This window comes from Eschrichtius robustus, chromosome 3 (genome assembly GCF_028021215.1).
Source record: "Eschrichtius robustus isolate mEscRob2 chromosome 3, mEscRob2.pri, whole genome shotgun sequence".
NCBI classification, from domain to species: Eukaryota; Metazoa; Chordata; class Mammalia; order Artiodactyla; family Eschrichtiidae; genus Eschrichtius; species Eschrichtius robustus.
Genome location: NC_090826.1, coordinates 12,248,207 through 12,270,070, shown reverse-complemented (window position 1 = coordinate 12,270,070; position 21,864 = coordinate 12,248,207). Strand labels below are relative to the sequence as shown.

Genomic DNA, 21,864 nt, shown 5'->3' with positions numbered 1-21,864 from the left:
TGGCTTATAAAATATCCCAGGATAATAAGTTTTTACTTACTTATGTCTTTAAAAAAGCAAAGCCAATCTCAAACATAACCATGCAAAGCTGGATGTGGTTCTTAAGAAAAATCCTAGTCTGCTTTCACATATGCTCCAAAGAGCCCTGACACCTTGGGTAAAGAATACCATACATATCAAGTGAACAGCATAATGTTAGATGTTAACTTCTACAAGTATGTGCCACACTTATTAGTTCTTTGAATTCACACTTTCATCTGTGCATCACTGCTAACTCTTCTCATACCCTGGGAAGCTAGTAGGTGTAATCATTTCACGGGAGAGAAAAAAAGAAAAGAAACCTGCACAGGTTCTCAGTGCTGAGTACACCAAAAGATTTAACAGGTTCACAGGCCACACTCCCAGGTTCCATACTCCAGGGTGAGCTGACCTTATTAAAATGAAAGGAAAATAAAAGGGAACCTTACCCAAAGGACCCACATATTGTATGATTCCATTTATGAAATGTCCAGAATAGGAAAATACAGAGACTGAAAGTAGACTGATGGTTGCCTAGGGCTAGGAGGCATGAGGGAAGATGGGGAATGACTGCTAATGAGTACAGAGTTTCTTGTAAAGATGATGAAAATGTGCTAAAATTGATCATAGTGATGGTTAGGCAATTCTGAATATACTAAAAATCACTGAATTGTACCCTTTAAATGAGTGAATTGTATGGTAGTGAATGATATCTCAATAAAGCTGTTATTGAAAAAAACAGTTGTATTTTTAAATAGGAAAAAGAAAACGAAAAACATAAAGCCCTAGGTATAACCAGAATGACGGGCTAAGACTGAGTGAATCCACATTTCTTCAACCCCAAAATGTATCTGATGATTGCACCTGCTCCAAGTCTGGGGCTGTCCTGAAGCCTTTTGGACTTCAAAGAGAAAAAGAAAATGCTTAAACTCAGGAGTAAGGTTTGTGCCTCCTAGCATGGGTTCAACTAGGCACTTTTCTTCAAACAGACCTCAGCTGGCAGTGTGTGTGTGTGTGTGTGTGTGTGTGTGTGTACGTGTACATGGACATGAACTTCGAACCAATGAAAAAGTGAAGTGAATAAGATGATCTTTGTGAGGTAGTTAATCTAGGTCAACCAGCAAAACATATATGGGTGGGTCTTCCTTACGGGTTGAGAAATTTTTATCTCAACCCTGTTATACTTATCTTGAGAGTCCACTCACTTCAGAATAATTTTGAAAAACTTGTTTGTTTACCTTATAGACCAGAATTGCCTCCCCTCCCCCACCTACTGGCTCTCTTGTCCCTGTGGCACAGCACAGGAAAAGCAAGATACAGTGAATCTCAGAACTAACAATTTCACCAAATTAACCACAGGAAGATTTGGGCTTTACTGATCGGTTTATTTGAACCCCTTCCCTTTCTAAAGTTTAACAGTAGCCCCAAGGGAACAATGTAATCTGGATCTGAAAGTAACAGGGCTTGATGGTCTCTTATAGCTCCAATTGCAGGCTGAATGGAAGCACTGTGTTCTAAACTGGAGTCGGTCATCACCCAGACACCTAAACTCCTTTGAGTATCAGAAGCAAGCTATGGACCCTCTCCCCATCAAATGCACAGACGCCCACACAATTCTGCACACTATTTCAAGGACACAGAAACTTCCTATCTCCCAATGCACAGATTCTAGATGTAGCATCTAAGATAAATAAGTTTCTTTTTACATGATTAACAAAGATGGTGGGGAAGAACCAGAATTTGGTGGTCAGCTGCTTAAGGTTCATAAGGCTCAGTGTAACGGGAAAAGCATCAAGTTTTAAATCCTGTGCCTTCACTTACTAGCTATGAAGATATTATTTAAAAATTGTCAAGAGGTATCTCTTCCCTACAACAGTTATGAGATGACTTGAAATGTGGGTGCAAGTGCCTGGCTGACTGCCAAATGTTCAGCAAAGGCCTATCACTGAATGCCAGACACAAAGCAGCAAAAGTCAGCCAGGAAGCACAGGCATATGCAGCCTCTCAAGTCCTTCTCAAGGATAAAATGATCACTGATAACAACAGAATCTAATATTTACTGACGGCTTGCTATGTGCTGAAGGTTTTACATGCATTATTCTCCCATCAACCCTAGGAGTTGTGGTTAATTATAGCACACATCTTACAGATGAGGAAATGGACTTAAGAGTGTTAACTTGTCCGAAGTTACCCAGCAAGCAAGTGGCAGAGTCAGGATCTGTACCCTGGCAGTCTGAATCCAAGGCAAATCCAAAACTCTGAACTATGCTATCTACTAATGCTTGCCAGGGCTGTGAAACCATTATGAGATGCCTTACTTGGGAACTGCACCGAAGGGCGAGGGTCTGCATTCTCTTTCTGTCGTAAAATCACAACGTCGCCATCTTTTAAGCCATAAGAAGCCAGTGATCTGTGGTTGTCTGTGAGAGGTCTTTCAGCGTAGACAATCTGCAACCAGAAAAGATTTAATAGTATAAAGCACCGAGAAGTAACATGGCACAAAACAGAAAGACTACAGTTTTCCTCTTCATTAGAGAATGTCACTCCCTGCTCAAAACCCTCCAGTGATTTCCCATCATACCTAGAATACAAGCCAAAATCCTTCTCGTCAACTACGAGGCCCAAACAATTCGGCTCCCTGGCTCCCCCATGACCTCATCTCATACCATGATTGCTATTCCTCAAATAATACCAGCAACTTCCCCCTCAAGGCTGTTTCACTTGTTGTTCTCTCTACCTGAGGAATGTTCTTTCCCGGGTCATTTTTTTAAGGTCTCTGATCACACACTACCTCTTCAGAGTCCTTCCCTAATATTAAAATGCACCCTCACCTCCCATATTATATATTTTTTCTTCATGGTCTCTCTGTCCCACTAAAATGTAAGCTACGCTGAGGACAAGGACTTTACTTTTTTCACCATATCCCAAATGCCTAGAACAGGGGCCTGGTAGATAAATAATGCCCAAGTATTTGCTGAATTAAAGGACAAATAAATCTATGGGAAGTAGACAATTTTAGATTTAATATTGAGCAGGGAGGGAAATGGGAGTGATTTATTCTGGGGATGATAACTGCAGTACTATTAAATGATATGTTCACTCCCCACCCACAAGTTTTAGTGACATATAACTGACATACAACACTGTATTAGTTTTAGTTGTACAACATGATGATTTGATATATGTATATATTGTAAAATGATTACCATATGTTTTGTTAACATCCATCACCCCATATAGTTATAAATTTTTCTTCTTGTGATGAGAACTTTTAAGATCTACTCTTAGCAACCTTCAAATATATGATACAGTGTTAACTCCAGTCACCCTGCAGTACATGACTGTACTGTGTCCACTTTTTTAAAAAAAAATTAATTAATTTATTTATTTTTGGCTGTGTTGGGTCTTTGTTTCTGTGCGAGGGCTTTCTCTAGTTGCAGCAAGCGGGGGCCACTCTTCATCGTGGAGCGCGGGCCTTTCACTGTTGCGGCCCCTCTTGTTGCCGAGCACAGGCTCCAGATGCGCAGGCTCAGTAGTTGTGGCTCACGGGCCTAGTTGCTCCGCGGCATGTGGGATCTTCCCAGACCAGGGCTCGAACCCGTGTCCCCTGCATTGGCAGGCAGACTCTCAACCACTGCACCACCAGGGAAGCCCTGTGTCCACTTTTAAATGATCTCGCACACTGGAAAGTCTGAAACGTTCCCAAATACCAAGCTTCCTGAGTTCTTCCTTCTCTTCGACCTTCCCCAAACTTTTATCACTCTTATGTTTATGAGTGGAAGATAAAAGTGGAAGAAATTTAAAAAAGAACAATTAAACACAGATGGAAAAAAGGATCAGGGATGTATTACTAAGGAAAATATTTTTATGATGTGCAATCAAACACTGAAGAAAGCCTGAGAGCATAAAAATAGATGAAACAACGGGCTGTGGAAAGAAAAGGGACAAAGGGCATACTATGATTTCACCATGAAGGAACACAAAACCTAACCTGCATTATGACCTACTCTGTAGAGAGGCATTCAGAATAAACTCTGGCTTTGAAAGGTTTTCTTCCTAACAATTCACTTTCCACGAGGCCACTGGCAAACTGAGGAACCTGAGTTCTGTCCTGGCTCTGACAGGGCCCCCGTCACTCAGCTGGTCCAGGCTTCATAGTTCACATTTGTCAAGCAAGCAGCTGGGGCTAGATAATCATTACACCTATCCTTTCCAAGTCTTTCTGCTACACTACCATTTTACAATGTTTCCTCAAGTGTCCTCATAACTCTCATAGTAAAATTGCCTGACACAGAACCTGAAAAATACAGGATTTAAACTGGAAAAAAAAAAGATCTGTCATATCTGCTCTCAGAATTTGCAATGACATGAGAAATAGAACAGGAAAATCAATTTAGTTCCTTCCAAAATCAAATACTTCTGGGGTTGAACAAAAAGATGATCTGCAGAATTTGTAGGCTGAATTATATTTTTTAAGTTCTATACAGGACTAGAAAAAGTATTGTTAGTTCTTACCCTCACCTGCAAAGTCGAAATATGTTACAATAGATTGCAACTGTCATTCTATCAACCCACTCACTCTCCCTTATTTAAGCATATATCTCATAGTAAAAGTATACCAGAATCAACATAGATGGTTTGCAATACAACCTGAGAGTCATATTATAGCTTCTGGGATTGCTTTAAAAACCACCACAAATCTGAAGTGACAAGTGTCATGGGTTGAGGTGTGCAGCAAGAAAGAGGCATGCAAGAGAAATGCCATGCAGGCAGCTCCTACAAGGGGGCTTCAACTTTGTGAAGCAACCATAATGAAAGTACCAGTGGCCTAAGGCCTACTCCTTAATTTTCCAGGGTCAGGAATTCAACTATCAGTATATTTAGAGACACATGATCAGTCAACGTATTCTAACTGTACTTATAAGAGAACATGTACTTATCTACAACGAGGAATCAAACTCAAGAGAATCAGAATGCTCCTATCCACAAGATCACTGAATTTTCTTCAGGCTGGAAATGCTACCTGGAAAGCCATATTAAAATAGCAGACAGCTACCACTGAGTGAGCTCCTACTAGGAGCCAGCATCTTACTAGGTTCTTACGGTCTTCCACTTAATCCTCATATCCTCTCGTTTAAGTCTCATAATCAATTTATGAAGTAGATATTAACTGTCCCATTTTATGTACAGGGAAACAAATTACAGTTAGGTGACCTGAGGCTCCATAGCTATTGAGAAGAGAACTGGGATTGGAACCACATCTGCCTGACTTCACAGCCCATACTCTTTCCTAGTACCACATACAACTTTCCCAAATATGAGTCCAAAGTGGCATGGTGAATTAGCTGGGTGACCTTTGCAAGAGCTACTAAGCCACCTATCACTACTAAGGGCCTCTACTCACCAGCGGGATCAAACACTGTCCACTGCTCAATGTATCCCCTGCCCTGAACATGAAGAAAGAAGCACTACCAACCCCTCACTCTTTGGATTCCCATTTTACAGATGCCACACATCATTCCATCACTGTTCAGCTGAACAGTTTTTCCTCAGCAGACAACATAATTTTTTAAAAAGAAGGCAGCCTGATCTAACAACAAAAATGTAAGATCCAGGCAGTCAGTACCATCAAACATGTAACATGAAGTATGGAAGGTTGCTATCTGCCCCAATCTCCTAAAAAGACTAGACTGGAGAATGTGGGTAAGGATCAAACATTCTTCATTGCTGACAAAGCAGCAGGTATATACCATTCTAGTCCAAGGACATAGGTGAGATAAACACTAGCTTAGTTGAAATTATAACTGCCAAAAAGAACTGTTTTTTTTGTTGTTGTTGTTAAAATAGGCTTAAGAATCTAAGACAATTATTCTGCAGCTTAAGTTCCAGAATAAATCTGAATGATTTTCCAACTTAATATGAGTATCTAGTAGACCAATGGTTTCAAATTTCTACCAGTCAAAACAAAATGAGTTTTGTTTATGGCATTGGTGATACTTTCTACCATTCATAATACCCAGCTCAAAGGTTATAAGGCTCAAAATTCAAGTTTTGCCAGTTATAAGAACTTACAACAGGAAAACTTATACAGCTACAAGTCTTAATCTCCAAAACTGGCACAACTGCTAGTACTTCTCCAGAGGAGGCACCCTAGAGACTGAATTCTCATCTTAACCAATATTTAACAATACACTAATTAATACAACTCCAAAGCCTTTAGGCATGATGTCAAATGTTTTCTGGTCTCTGAATGAGAGATTTCAATCAATCAACAGATATCGTAACAGTACATTTCTAGCATTAAGGATCATAAACTGATCACGAAACCCTTGGAATCACATTTGAATGGCTTCATAATAGTATCTACCATTAGCTGAAAGCCCACTATATGACAAGTGATCTACACATACCATCCCATGTAATAGTCAGCTTGACTTTTACAACCCTTCTGGAAGATAACTTGACAATAGTTACTAAAAGCCTCCCAAAAGACCTGGCAATTCCATATCTAAGCCTTTATCCTGAGGAAATAATCAGAAATGGAGACAAAGCCTTAAGTATATAGGTATCCACGGACATGTTACTTGTAACTGCTTCCAAATGTCCCCAATTCAAATGCCCAACAAGGGACTTCCCTGGAGGCAAAGTGGTTAAGAATCCACCTGCCAATGCAGGGCACATGGGTTCAAGCCCTGGTCCGGGAAGATCCCACATGCTGTGGAGCAACTAAGCCCGTGCGCCGCAACTACTGAGCCTGCACTCTAGAGCCCGCGAGCCACAACTACTGAGCCTGCGTGCCACAACTACTGAAGCCCGCGCACCTAGAGCCCGTGCTCCGCAACAACAGAAGCCACCACAATGAGAAGCCCGTGCACCGCAAGGAAGAGTAGCCCCCGCTCGCCCCAACTAGAGAACGCCCACGTGTAGCAACGAAGACCCAATGTAGCCAAAAATAAATTTTAAATAAATAAATAGTATACCATCACAAACTCTCTTGTCTCCCTCCCTCCCTCCTTTCCTTCTTTTTTTTAAAGGTATTTTTAAAAAATTTATTTATTTATTTTTGGCTGTGTTGGGTCTTTGTTGCTGCGTGCGGGCTTTCTCTAGTTGCTGTGAGCGGGCGCTACTCTTCGTTGTGGTGCACAGGCTTCTCACTGCGGTGGCTTCTCTTGTTGCAGAGCATGGGCTCTAGGCGCCTGGGCTTCAGGAGTTGTGGCTTGCGGGCTCTACAGAGTACAGGCTTAGTAGTTGTGGCGCATGGGCTTAGTTGCTCCGCAGCATGTGGGATCTTTCTGGACCAGGGCTCGAACCCGTGTCCCCTGCATTGGCAGGAGGATTCTTAACCACTGCGCCACCAGGGAAGCCCTCCTTTCCTTCTTTAAAAAAAAAAAAAAAAAAAAGCCCAGCAAAAGGAAAACAAATAAATTGCAGTACATCTGTATGATGGTATATTATGTGGCCATTAAAACGATAAATTGCAAGAATTTGAAATGTTATGGGAAAACGCTGACAATGCAGTGTTGACTGAAGAAAGGTGTGAAATTGTTTATTACAGTTCAGGCCATATGTTTTAAAGATATATTTTAACTATATAAGAAGAAAAAAGCTTAGAAAAAAATACATTAAAAAGTAAACTGCAGTTATCTCTGAGTTATAAGGTAATAAGTAATGGTGTTATTTTCTCCTTTTCTATATGTTACAAGTTTTCTATAATGAATATGTGGTATTTATCAGAAAAGAAATACAAGAAAATTACCCGTGAAAATAAACATGGCAAAACCAGCTACAACAGAAATTCTCAGTTTCTACTGGCTTAAAATAGTGTTTTGGGCTTCCCTGGTGGCACAGTGACTAAGAATCTGCCTGTCAATGCAGGGGACACGGGTTCGAGCCCTGGTCTGGGAAGATCCCACATGCCACAGAGCAAATAAGCCCGTGAGCCACAACTACTGAGCCCATGTGCCACAACTACTGAAGCCCACACGCCTAGAGCCCATGCTCCACAACAAGAAGACGCCACCGCAATGAGAAGCCCACACACCGCAACGAAGACCCAACACAGTCAAAAATAAATAAATAAATTTACTTAAAAATAATAACAATAAATAAAATAGTGTTTTACAGGGACTTCCCTGGTGGCGCAGTGGTTAAGAATCTGCCTGCCAATGCAGAGGACACGGGTTTGAGCCCTGGTCCGGGAAGATCCCACATGCCGCAGAGCAACTAAGCCCGTGCGCCACAACTACTGAGCCCCCGTGCCACAACTACTGAAGCCTGAGTGCCTAGAGCCCATGCTCCTCAACATGAGAAGCCACTGCAATGAGAAGCCTGAGCACAGCAACAAAGAGTAGTCCCCGTTCGCTGCCAACTAGAGAAGGCCTGTGTGCAGCAACAAAGACCCAATGCAGCCAAAAATAAAATAAATAAATATACAAATAAATAAATAAAAATAAACAAACAAAATAGTGTTTTACAAACCATAGATCATGCTGTGTGCAGAGCTGCATTTCCAGGATCATACAGTTCCTGCTATTATTTGGTATTTAAATATTCCTTCATTTGAGAGTTCTTATACATTCTGCACACTTTTTTTTTTTTAAAACCACATGCCACCTACAGGGGTAAATTACAACAATCTTTCAAAAATGCAAAGATATTAATTTCAAGTGAAGCTAAGTTCTTAATAATTGTTTGAAGTTCCTCTAGCCAAGTCTGCATCAAAGCATCAAACAGGGCCATGCCTGGCTTCCAAACCCACACTTGTGTTAAGAGATGGAACATGCCCAGCTTCAATCACATGTGCAAGTAGAGATTGTTCCTATTCTAAATTTGTTACCACTGCATTATAACTACTATAATCAGACTAGAGCTGTTAAAAATTAACACCCTTTCCAAGCATATCCTTATGCACAGTCGATGCTGATGTTGAAAGACTGAATTATAAACCAGTGATCCTTAATGAGGGGCAGACGTACGACACAGTTCTTTAAGGATGTAGGAAGAAAACAGAAAATAATTAGAATTTGCATTTCCATTTTAGTTCATCCTTCCTTAAATTCTATCCTGTGCCTGTTTATAATGACCTAAGGTATTACTTCATGTATATAATTGATGTTTACAGCTATTACATACATGTAATATACATGCATTTATATTATGCATATGCCATTAGTTCATATATATTATTTATTATATACATCACAAAGATGCATGTTCCAAAACATTTTACTCAGAGGGATACTTGACCAAAAAAGTTTGCAGACCAGTGGTCTGGACACACAGTAACAGGAAAGAGTAGCCAGGAACAAGGAAAAAAAAATCCCCGTTAGAAATGGAGTCAGAAATGGAGGTGAAGGAACGAGAACAGAGAAGGGAAGTAAGAGGAGTAAAGGTAAAGAGACCAGGAGAACTTTGAGAGGAAGGAGGGGAAGATGAGTAATATGGGAGAACCCTGGGAGGTAAAGGAGGGGTGGGGGGAGGCCCCAAGTAAGTGAAAATGATATATTTGTGCATAAAAACTACAATGATGTTTACTATTATGATTTGGTGAAAGGAAATGACTCAAGTGTCTAGGGTGGATCCTGTTCCTGCTTGATGGGCAAGCAACTGAAAGACAACGGACCACCAGACATCCTAAAATAGACACTGTGTTAGGTTACAATGGAGCCAACAGAACAAACTTGAAAAACAGGAGCTGTTTACCGGCTATGTAATACAGGCTTAACACTAGTTGGAGCCCAGGTTTCCATATGCTAATTTGGCTTGGGAAGGAAGTAAATGCCAAAACATTGACCTAATGAATAAGAAAGAATTTGGAGTTAGCCTAACCGTTCAATTAGGAAGGTACTGCTAACCTTCCGCACTGGCAGGACAGTGCCTACCTTACCATACAATTAATCGTCTTTCAATCTGACACCCTCTTTTGGCTACAGCCATCTCAAAAAGTGCAGGAATACAGAAATCACAATCTTTGTCTTCTCCCAAGCCCAACAAAGTCAATTTACATTTTAATTTTTTTATTTCCCTTACCAGCTGGTGATTATAACTAGGGTAAAAGAACAGCCAGAGGGAAGAGAAACAATTGAAAAAGCCACCTTCAAAAATCTGAGTTGATTTTCCCTCCCTACTTAAACTTCTTTTCTAGCTCTCTACCTGAGGGATTCATTGACAGAAACTGGTTCCTGAGTTTTTGTGGATTCTTTTTTTTTACAGACGTTCCAAGAAATCCCTTTTGCCAGAATGCCTATTTGAGTGACACCTTGTGCCCCCAAATAAATTCTTTCTTGATATTCAGCTTATGCCAAGGTTCTAAAGTTCAAAGTGTAAAGGAATCATACTCACTTCTGAACAAAATATTGACACACTTGTTTACCATAGCACAGGGCAGAACAAGCTGTAGTGAGGCAATAGTTTTTGGAACTATTTCATAACTGCAGTAGGAAATCAAGATTTACCTTCTGGGGCCTTGGACGACTTCTATAATCTTCTTAATGTTTAGACTATGCCCTCCGAGGCCCACTTATCAAGTCAGGATTTACATGTTTCAGTGTGAAGGCCACAGAGTTATTGCCACCAAATCTGTTTGGTGGCAGCATCAGAGCATTTTGAGAATAAATTACTTTGCTCACTTAAAATGTAAGAGCAGCTTAATTTCTTTCCAGCAGGATAAGGGAAATGAAACAACCAAATCACACTGAGGCCATTTTTAAGCAAATATCCTCATCAAGCACTGAGCTCTGAACTCACCCAAACTCTGAATTGTGACCTGAAAGAAAGAGGGATCTTGGCCTACTACCAGGGAAGAAACCAGAGAAATAGTTTCGGTTGAACTAATAATTACTTAAAAAAAAAAAAAAGATTTAACCAGAAACGCATGTGGTAGGGAAAAGAGCATTTCCAAAGGCTTCAAAACAAGGTGGTGCAAGTCTCAAACTTTTCCCTTCACTTCGAGCGCAAATCTCTACACTTAAAGGTAAATTACGTTTACTTAGGCAGGAGCCCTCTCCAAAAAAGCAGATGAACATCCATCTCCCACAGTGATCCAAACTGGTATTTCTGGTTGGGGAAGCAGAATGTATGAACTCTTGCAGACCTATGGCTTCTTCTTAGGTCTACGCCGACACCCCAAACTCGAGAAATTAGAGAAGGGGTCAAAGAGCCACAAGGTGGGGCGGGCCGCCCGACAGTCCACGCGCTCCTCAGGCTGCAGTGGGTGCGTCTGCGGTCAGGTTCTCCGCTCTCTCCCCCAGCACCCCACCCCACGCTTGGGGCGTATGGGGGCAGCCACCGATTCCAGCTCCCTCCCGGATGCGGGGGTGGGCTGGGAATGGCCATCCTGCTTCCCCTCCACCCCCCAATTCCTCACCAGCAGCAAAAGGAGTGCGTGAGGCCCCGAGGCGGGAGGGCTAGCTCCGGAGGGAGGCCCCACTCGCCGCTCAGCGTACCTGGCTCTCGGCTGCGGGGATGCCGGACTCGAGCTCACACAGCGCGCGGAAGTTGTGCAGCTCGAAGTCGGCGTCGACCTGGAGGGAAAAGGTCACCTCGGAGAGGTCCCTCCGCACACAGTACACGGTGAGCAGCATGGCCCGGGCCCGACCCAGCTCGGCTCGGCCCGGCCTCGGCGCGGGGCGGCGGCGGCGGCGGGGCCTGGCTGGTGCTGCAGGCGGACGGCGCGGGCTGCTCGCTCGCCCGCCCGTTCGCTCCTTCCCTCCCTCACACACGCTCAGTGACTCACTCCCTCCCGCCCTCACCAGCAAGTACAGCCACCACCACCCGCCTGCAACTTCGTCTGCCTGCCTGCCTGCCGGCCTGCCTCCCACCGCTGCCGCCAAGCGCGCCAGCCACCCGGCGCCCCGCCCCGCCGCAACGCCGATGCCGTAAAGCCCGCCTGACCCGCTCCGCCTTCGCGGCGCAGCGGAGGGGCGGAGCTGGGAAGGGGAGGCGGGAAGCAGGAGAGGATTGCAGGGCTCTTGGGACGGGAGAGGGAGGAAGGGCGAGGAAAGGGGAGCGAACAAAGAGAAAGAAATAAGTATTAATTGCTTGATTTAGTAAGTGACGTCGGTGGAGGACTCCAAAATCTCATTTATTCATCCGACAGGCATTTATTGAGCGCGTGTTGGCAGATAGCCACGTGGGTAAAAAAATGCGTAAAAATACAGGTCTTTGCCCTTAACGAACTCTCAGGCTGATACGGGAGACTGAGAACCTAGCAAATCGTTCTCAGACATATTTTCCAAAGTAGAAATTGAGGCTCAGACAGCTTACTTTTCTTCTTGTTCTGATGATTTAGGGTTAAAATCAAAATCACGACCCTGCCTGGATTATAGAACCCCTGCTCACTGACCCCTGCCTTGCTCTTCAGCCCTGCCTCCTGAGCCCTGTCTGCACTCTGCCCTCCCTGCCACATTGTGACTTTAAGTTCTTCCTAAGCTCCATTTCCCTGCCTCGTAAATAGTGTTCCCTCTACTTGGACTGCTTCTTTCCTAGTCCTGGCAAACCCCAGCACCTATTGCAGTGTTTTTTATTGGGCACAGCTTAGAATCCTCTCGATAAAATATGTGCTACTTTACTGGCCTGTTTAAGGCCACATAGCTGATGAGAAATAGAAGCCCAAAACATGAGGATGAGTCAGAAAACCAAAAGGGAAAGAGGAAGATACAATGGATACAAGATTGGCATCTCCCCATTTACCCCCCACTCCCCCATCCACGGAGTAGGGACACCCTCTTCTATTATAACAGGAGGGAAGGAGGGGTCAGGATGGCTATGGATGCAGGTAAGTGTAGGTAGGTTTGGTGGCAAGAAAGTAAGCGAAACACCAGCTGAAGATGTATCTCTGTAAAGGAAGAGGGAAGGTTTTCTGGGGAGCATAAAGACAGAAGGTGGAGGAAGGGGGCGGGGTGGAGAAGAATGGTTGTTATCAGCTACAGAAAGCCTATCAATGGCTTATGCAAGTGAGGGTTTATTTTTCTTACAGGATAGGAAGCCTGGAGGTAGACAGCAGCATTGATTCAGTGACTCAATGATACAAGGGACAGAATTCTGGCAAATCTTTTGGCCTTTCCCTGAGGGTCATGATATAGCTGGTTGCCTGCATCATTTTTTTGTTCAAGCAAGAGGTTGCCCAGGAGTCCCCCAGTAGGTTTCTGCTTACATCTGGCCAGAACTGTGTCACACAGATGCAAGAAAAGGCCAGGAGAAGTGAGTGTTTAGCTTTTCTCACCTCTTTAAAGGGTACGGATGGGGTGCGGGGGTGGGGGGGAGGCGGGGGAGGGGTTGTAACAGGTTTTAGGTGAGACATACCTACCACCTACTACAGCAGAGAAGGTTTGAAATAACCATTGTAAGTTGAAGCAAATTGAGTAGAGAAATGATGTAGAATTGCCAGATGGTATCAAGGATTCAGCTGAAGTTGGAATCATGAACGGACTGATTTTTGTGTTACATTTTTTTCTATTGGTGCCCAGATGTGACAGATTTTATTTTCCAAAGATGGCCATGGCAATATCTTCCATCTTATATGTTCATCCTATAATGTAATCATGACATTCCTCCCATTAAGAGATGGGGTATATGTCCCTCCATTTGAATTATGGCAGATGGACTTTGGCATAAGTGTCACTGTGTGACTTCTGAGGCTAGTTCATAAAAGGCAATATAGCTTCTGCCTGATTCTCTTGGAACACTTGCTCTTGGAACCCAGCAGCCATGCTGTGAGGAAGCCCAAACTACCCCTGGCAGTGAGACTACATGGAGATAACATGTATAGACGGTTCAGGCAACAACCTAGCTGAGATCAAAGCCAATTACCAGGAAAACCCTCCTAGAACATGAATGAAGACACTTCCAGTTGATTTCAAATCAAATCAACCCTAGCTGTTGAATCACCTCCAGCCTTTGAGTCTTCCCAGCTGAGGCCCCAGACATCATGGAGCTGCCTCCAGTGTATTCTTTTTGAATTCCTGACCCACAGAATCTGTGAGCATAATGAAATGGTTATTTTACATGACTAAATTTGGGGTGGTTTGTTACAAAGAACAATAATTGGTACACTGAATATAGGCACAGCCAATAAACTCCTAAAAAAAAAAGAGAGAACTTTTTATTGCAGCATAATGCACAAAAAGTGCATGCATTTTAAGTGTATATGGTGAGATTTCACAAACTGAACATCTCTGTTCAGAACATTATCAGTACCTCAAAAGCCCCCCTTATCCTTCTTTCTATAATTAATAGTAATCTTTTAAAAAAAATATTTATTTGGCCGTGCTGGGTCTTAGTTGCAGCACGTGGGATCTTCACTGCCGTGTACGAGATCTTTAGTTGCAGCATGTGAGATCTAGTTCCCTGACCAGGGATCGAACTCGGGCCCCCTGCATTGGGAGCTCAAAGTCTTAACCACTGGACCACGAGGGACGTCCCATAGCCTTCCTTCTAATCACTAACTCTCCCTCCCCAAACCCCTCCAAGTGTAACCAGTATCCTGACATTTAACAGCATAGTTTCATTTTTTTTTTATAATTTATTTATTTATTTTATTTATGGCTGTGTTGGGTCTTCGTTTCTCTGCGAGGGCTTTCTCTAGTTGTGGCAAGCGGGGGCCACTCTTCATCGCGGTGCGCGGGCCTCTCACTGTCGCGGCCTCTCTTATTGCGGAGCACAGGCTCCAGACACGCAGGCTCAGTAATTGTGGCTCACGGGCCCAGTTGCTCCGCGGCATGTGGGATCTTCCCAGACCAGGGCTCGAACCCCTGTCCCCTGCATTGGCAGGCAGATTCTCAACCACTGCGCCACCAGGGGAGCCCAACATAGATTCATTTTGATTGTTTTCCTATCACATATAAGTGGACTCACACAGCATGTAGTCTTGTGTCTGCCTTCTTTCACTCGACATTAAGTGGGTTTTGTCCATATCATTGTATGTAATTATAACTTGTACATTCTCCTTGTATTTTGTTTGGGAAATACACCATAATTCATCCATTCTGGGGCTGATGGGCATTTGAGTGGATACATTTTTCTTTGAACCATTTTGACTTACGGTTTTCAAAATTCGCAACCAAAAGAATCCTAACTAATATAAGCCCACAGCTTTTTACCAATCAGACCCTTTCCTCTTGGGCCTCACCCCTTTTGCACTCTGATCAGTTGCCTCCTGTGATCTGGCTCACAGTAGCTCCTCCCACTTCTCTCGCACCGCTCTATGAGATGTATGAGATGGACTTTGCATCTCTATTACTTGTGACCACAAATAGCTTCAGACATCTCTGGTCCTTAATTCTAAGTCAGGATGGGGTGGGTTGGACAAGGCCTAGACAAGCAGGGCTACCAAGAAGTTCCATGATCATTGCTGTTTGTCAAGAACCTTGCAAATGTTTGCTAACATTTGCAATGCTCACTTCTTGCCAGGCACTCCTCCATGCGTGTTATGCGTGTTGAGTCGTTTAATCCTCACAACAATCCTGTGAGGTATTATCTCCATTTTACAGATGAAGAAACTGAGGCATAGAGAGGGGTCAGTCACTTGCCCAAGGACACACAAATGGCAGCTCGAATTCCAGTCAGGCAATCTGACTTGAGTCTAGGGATTTCCCTGGCAGTCCAGTGGTTAGGACTCCATGCTTCTGCTGCTGGGGGGTGGGGGGGGCGGGTTTGACCCCTGGTCGGGGAACTAAGATCTCGCAAGCAGCAGGGCATGGCCAGTAAATAAATAAATAAATAAATAAATAAATAAATAAATAAATAAGACTCAAGTCCACAGTCTTAGCCATTATTTTAAACTGTTGAATGTGAGACCTCATTTTATCCTTCTAAAAGCCCTCAGAGATAGGAACTATTAGTATTCATTCCCATTTCATGGATAAGGAAACAGGTGTGGGGATTTTAATTAACTTACCCAAGTTCACTCAGCTAGTGAGTGGCAGATTCTCCAAACTGGAAGAAACTTGAAGAGTGAAAACATCAGTTTGACTAGAACACAAATGCTCTGCCTGCACTTTAAATGTGGGGAAACCTTGCTGTCCAAAACCCTGACTTTCCTCACCATTTGGTCACCACCAGCAAAGTTGCTGTCTACTTCGAGATTCTTGCCTAATTCTTCTCTATTAAAAAGAGCAAATCAGTAAAGATATCTACCCTAGTTGATTTTAAAAATTCCACACAATAGGAGTTAAATCTCCCAAATACTGTAAGTACTTGTTCGATATTTGTGCCTGCTTTTTTTTTGCAGAGGGTGGGGGCAGCGCTTAACAGTAAACCATTTAATTCTCATAGCTCTGGAGGTTGGGAAGTCCAAGATCAAGGTGCTGACAAATTTGGTGTCTGGTGAGGTTGCCTTTTTTTTTTTTTTTTAAAGCAGGTATTGATATATATTGCTCTTTAAAACTTTACTTCCTCATCAGCTCCTGGTTGCTCAAAGAGGCCTATCTGTCCTTATTTTTCCTGGCATGTCAACTGATAGCAGATGATGGTCCATTTGTCTCATTTTACCTTAACACAAAAACTCTTTCGGTTTCCTGTTTCTTAGGCTGGGATCATGTGCATATGTATAATGCAAAGCCTCCTTCCTTTCCTGCTTATCTTTCCTAAAATCTGATAGCGTTTCAGTCCCACTACATTCTAGGTCAATTCTTCCTCATTGCAGATGCACCTTGTACTCATTGGGCTATCAGAACATTTCAGGTAAATATGGCTGTAATTTCAAGCAACATAATTTGCCTACTCAGAAGTTTGGAGCTAGAGATCAATATATACTTTGATTACTAGAGTCAGCCCTGGGCAAAACTACAAAATAAGCCAAAGTTTGTCCTTGGCAAGCTCAACTTTATGCTCCTTCCTTGGCTTCTGAACTTTCTCTCCACCTGTTCCTCTTACTTCTCATGTGCTCCTACTTTCTTCACTTGCCTTTTCAAAACTTGCTCCCAAGAAAGGATTTGGACTAATTCACACTAAGGTACTAGTGACAGCAGAAACTCAGTATGATCTTTCTTAGGGTATTTGCATTTTAACAGGGTATAAATCATCAGCTGAAGATTTCTCAGCTTCAGGGAATTTGTTGGGGAAGGTCAGTTTTCTCAAGAACCTTCTGGATTGACACAAACCTACTTCACCTACTCTGCTGACAGCTGAGCTGGGCTTTGCTGATCCATCCTTGACGTATCTAGTTCAACATTCACCTTGGCAGTTAAACTGCTCTTTTCTATTCTTCTTCCTCTTCAAGAAACTCCTGGTTTTACATGAAAAACTTGAGTGTCTTTCTTCTTGGGATACCACATCACCATTGTGGAGGAATCTCAGGTGTCACGGCTAAAAGTACAGAACCAGCTTTTAAGATACAAAGTGGATACAAAGCATTCTGAGAGTGGGCACTGCCAATGTCAGAATCATTACAATACTGTGGATATGTTCAAAGTCCTTTAGCCACATGGAGCAACTTTGGTCCACTCACCATAATCAGCAGTAGAACCATATGGGGCATAGACCATTTATTTATTTCTTCAACAAACAATTATTAACACCTACTGCATGCCAGACATTGTTCTAGGTACTAATGGTACAGCAGGAAACAAGGCAAAGTGCCTATCCCCATGGAGTTTATGTTCTAGTAGGGGGTGGCAGACAAAGAACATATAAAAATGTGTTAGGTGGTGATAAGTGCTATATAGAAAAAAAAAAAAAAACAAGCAGCAAGCAAGTGTTCGGGAGGGGTGGGGAATTAGGGCACACAGTGGTTGCTACTTTACACATGGTGGTCAGAGAAAGCCTATATTACAAGGTGACACCTGAGCAAATGAATGAAGTGAAGGCATGAATCATGTGGCTATCTGGGGAGAATACTCAGCACAGGGAACAGCAAGTGCAAAGAACTAAATATGGAAGGATACTGGCCCTGTTGAAGAAACAGCATGAAGAATAGCACTTCTGGAGATAAATGAATGAGGAGAAGTGGATAGGAGCCCATCGGACCAGATTATGTGATAAGTAATTGCAAGGACCTTGGCTTTTACTGACTGAAATAAGAAGCCACTGGAGCGTGTTGTGCAGAGAAGTGACATGAAAAAAATCACTTTGACTGACTTGTGGAGGAAGGCAAAAGTGGACTAGTTAGAAGGCTATTACAGTAACTCAGGTGAAAGATCATGGGGGAATCCAACCAGTGTGGTAGCTGTGCAGGTAGAGAAAAGTGGAGATAGTCAGATTGTGAACTCATTTTGAAGGTAGAGCCAATAGGACTCATTGATACATCGGATATGGGGTGTGAAAGAAGACCCAAGGACAGCTGCAAGGCATATGCCAGTAGTACTTTATTTTTTTGGCATGCATAACTTCCCCGACTAGGGATCGAAACTCTCCCCTGCAGTGGAAGCACGGAGTCTTAACCATTGGACCACCAAGAAGTCCTGTCAATAGTACTTCAAACCCCTCTGCTTGCTAGAGGGACATTTGTTAGAATGAAAGGATTGCCAACAACCTCCTGGGCAGTTTTTAAAAAGAAGAGCTGGGCCATCCCAAGTTCTCTCTTCAAATCCCTTTAAAATTAGGGTTTTTTTTTTTTTTTCTTTTTGGCCAGGCCTCACAGGCCTGTGGCAGGGTGCCCACACATCCTGGTCTGCACGCTGGGACCTAGACTTCATGAACTGACGTGTGGATAACTAGGCTCCGCCCCTCACTCACGAGAAGCTTTATTAGTTCTCTAAATTCACAATGTAAGTTCTACCTTTCAACAACTACTTCAGCAAGACAGTTTCTCTACCCGCCCCCCCCCCAAAAAACTCCTCTTGCCCCAGATGCAGTATCTCTCTTTTAGCCAGCGCTGAATATACTGCCCAATTCAGTATCCTTTATATCCCTAATTTTCACCCCTTATTTGTCACGAAACTTCTTGGCATCCTAACATTCGCTCGTGTTAAACCGGTTGGTCAGAACTGTCTCTGTGTCGGAAGGCAAATTTCAGCATCTGACGAGTCTTATTCTCAGGAAATGCTCCTGCACGACCAAACTAGACCCTTGAGCCCAATTCAGCACCGTTTCATCGCTTCGCTATAGCCGGCGCAGAAATGCCTCAACTGCCGGTTGCGTTTCTCTTCAGTCACGGGAGCCAAAGCCAGGACTTCTTACGACGCCAGGGCGGAAACCCCAAGAAACGACCCTCCAGGCCCATCACCACGCCCGCCGTCCCAGAGCCTTGCGGAAACGCGCCTGCGCCGCATCACGTGCCTGCTTTGTGACCTCCCAGTGGGCAGTGGCGTCTGATCACGTGACGCGCGTGACCAATGTCTGGCGTCCGCGCTCTGGGCTGCTGGTTGCTAAGTGACCCCAGCTCTCGCTAGTTTGCGCTGCTTGGCTTTACCCCGGGAGGCAGTGGTGGAAGCTTCAGACCTGGCCCAGGCTCTTGGACGCGCCAGTGGAGGGTCTTTTGCGGCTGCTGCCTTCTCTCTGGCGGGATCCCAGATGGTGGCCCCGACACCCTTGCGCCTTCAAGGCTTGAACCTGGGCTTCCGGGCATCCGCGATCAGGCGGGCTCCGGTTCCTCTGGGACTAACCCGGCGGCTGGGGTGTCGCAGGGCCGCACTGGGTGGACCCGGTCCACACTGCCTTGGCCACCTCAGCCTAGAGAACCGGCTCAGACTCTAGTTCCGGCAAGGGTGTGACTGAGGCAGTGGCTGGCTGAGAGACTAATGCCTGTTAGTCCCTGGTGTGGCTTCCTGTAGTTTCCTTCCTTGCGGCTTATGTGAAGACTTAGGCCTGTTGCTTTGTCCAGAAAAGAGAAATAGGAGCTCTGTGTGCTGTGCTTTCCTGAAACGACTGTGTCTTGAGTACTTGTAGACTGAAGGATAACAGATTTCGATTAAAAAAAAAAAAAAAATTTACTCCCAGAAGTCAAAAGAGTCAAATACTTTTTTAAAAGTTTATATATTTAACATTTTTTAAAAAAAGCCTTGTCTCTGGGATATCTAGTAACATTGGCAGTCTTTTTGCTGTTCAGCATTTTTAATCCAGAAATACTGTGGTGTGCCTGGGAGTTGTGTGTACTGCTTGTTAGAAAGTTTGATATTTCATGTGTTCCTAACTTATATTTGGATTGGGTTTCACTTATTTCATTCTAATCATCAACTTGTGAAATAAGGTGGGCAGGTTTTGCTTTTTTTTTTTTTTTTCATGCATAAGGAAACATGATCAGAGAAACTATTTGCCAGACACCAGTGCTTCTCAAAGTTGAATGTGTATAGCAACCACTTGGGGATCTTGTTAAAATGCATATTATGAGTCTTCAGGTCTGGAGCAGGGCCTGAGAGTTTCTGCATGTCCAGGAAGCTCCCAAGTACAGAAGAAGCTGTTGGCCTGATGCATTGTTCGAATAGCAGTAGTCCTAGGTAATTGCTATTCCTAGTTAATGGCACAACTGCCTCCTTTCTGTATCTGATTTTATGCCAAAACAACAACTTCTTAACATCTGTGAACTTTCAGTACATATGAAGGGAAAATCATAGGATGGACATGACAAACAGCAGATAGTCTACATAGAACTTCTATTCAGTACGCATTTTAGTTATTTTGTTAGTTTGATCTTCTGAGGATTTAAAATATTTGAGAGAAAGGGCTTAAAACTATCAACCTTTTTGTTATTAAAAAGGCTTTTAAAAAGAGAAGGTGAAATTTCTCCTGGCATTGAAGGACATATTTAACTAGGAGGACCCATATCCAGAGTTGACTCCCACTGACTCACCACGCATTCCCAGTCCTTTGTTTCTTTTAAAAGCTTCAACAAATTAGAACACACGTGCAGTTCTGAACACAGAGCCTAAGCAGTGAAGACTAGCCAATTTATCCTCTGGTTAAAAGAGAAGAAATTTTAAATGGAATAAGAAAAATTAGATATCCAGGAACCTAGCACAATGATTTTTAAAATTAATTAATTAATTAATCTATTTATTTATGGCTGTGTTGGGTCTTTGCTGCGTGCGGACTTTCTCTAGTTGTGGCGAGTGGGGGCTACTCTTCGTTACCGTGCGCGGGGGGTCTCACTGCAGTGGCTTCTCTTGTTGCGGAGCACGGGCTCTAGGCTCGCAGGCTTCAGTAGTTGTGGCACGCGGGCTTAATTGCTCCGTGGCATGTGGGATCTTCCCGGACCAGGGCTCGAACCCATGTCCCCTGCATTGGCAGGCAGATTCTTAACCACTGTGCCACCAGGGAAGTCCCCACAATGATTTATAGAATTGATGGTGCTTCATATATGTAAAAATTAATGAAAATCATTATGTTGTCATTAATGAAAGATTTGAATGTCCCAACTAGGCTCTTTGACTCAGGTATGGTGCTGTGGTTTTCTTAATGTTTCTTGTGCTTGGGGTTTATTGAGCTGCTTAGATCTACGGTTTTCATTAAATTTGGAAAATTTAAAAAATATTTATTTATCTATTTGGCTGCACTGGGTCTTAGTTGTGGCATGAGGGATCTAGTTCCCTGACTGGGGATCGAACCCCGGCCCCCTGCATTGGGAACTCAGAGTCCTAACCACTGGACCGCCAGGGAATTCCCAGTGCTGTATATGTTTGTATTCCTATAAAACTTGAGCTTTGTTCTGGGGTGTAGTTAAGTTACTTTGGAATTAGTTTGATTTTTTTGCATCTTGCTTTTTTAAAGATTTGTTAGATAGGATGAGAGCAGGGCTGACTCTAGGACTGATTATTCCCCCTGAGGCAAGACCTCTATGAGTACTCTTCCCAATGCTCCGTAAATTATGAATTTTTCTTTTCTTTTTTTTTTTGGCCTCGCCACGCAGCTTGTGGGATCTTAGTTCCCCGACCAGGGATTTAACCCGGGACCCTGCAGTGAAAGCGCCAAGTC

At 43.4% G+C, this 21,864-nt stretch overlaps 1 protein-coding gene across 5 annotated transcripts in view; it reads right to left on the bottom strand.

The window, feature by feature from the left end:
- The window catches only part of DDI2 (DNA damage inducible 1 homolog 2), a 48,213-nt gene extending 36,469 nt beyond the window's left edge, over positions 1-11,744 (bottom strand). For all 5 annotated transcript variants that reach the window (XM_068538951.1, XM_068538955.1, XM_068538949.1 and 2 more), the window contains exons 1-2: positions 11,463-11,744; positions 2,337-2,466 (exon numbers count right to left, since the gene is read on the bottom strand). In XM_068538951.1, the coding sequence (XP_068395052.1) occupies positions 2,337-2,466; positions 11,463-11,600 (268 nt within the window). In that variant the 5' untranslated portion in view covers positions 11,601-11,744. The remainder of the gene's footprint in view (positions 1-2,336; positions 2,467-11,462) is intronic.
- Positions 11,745-21,864: the final 10,120 nt, after the last annotated feature.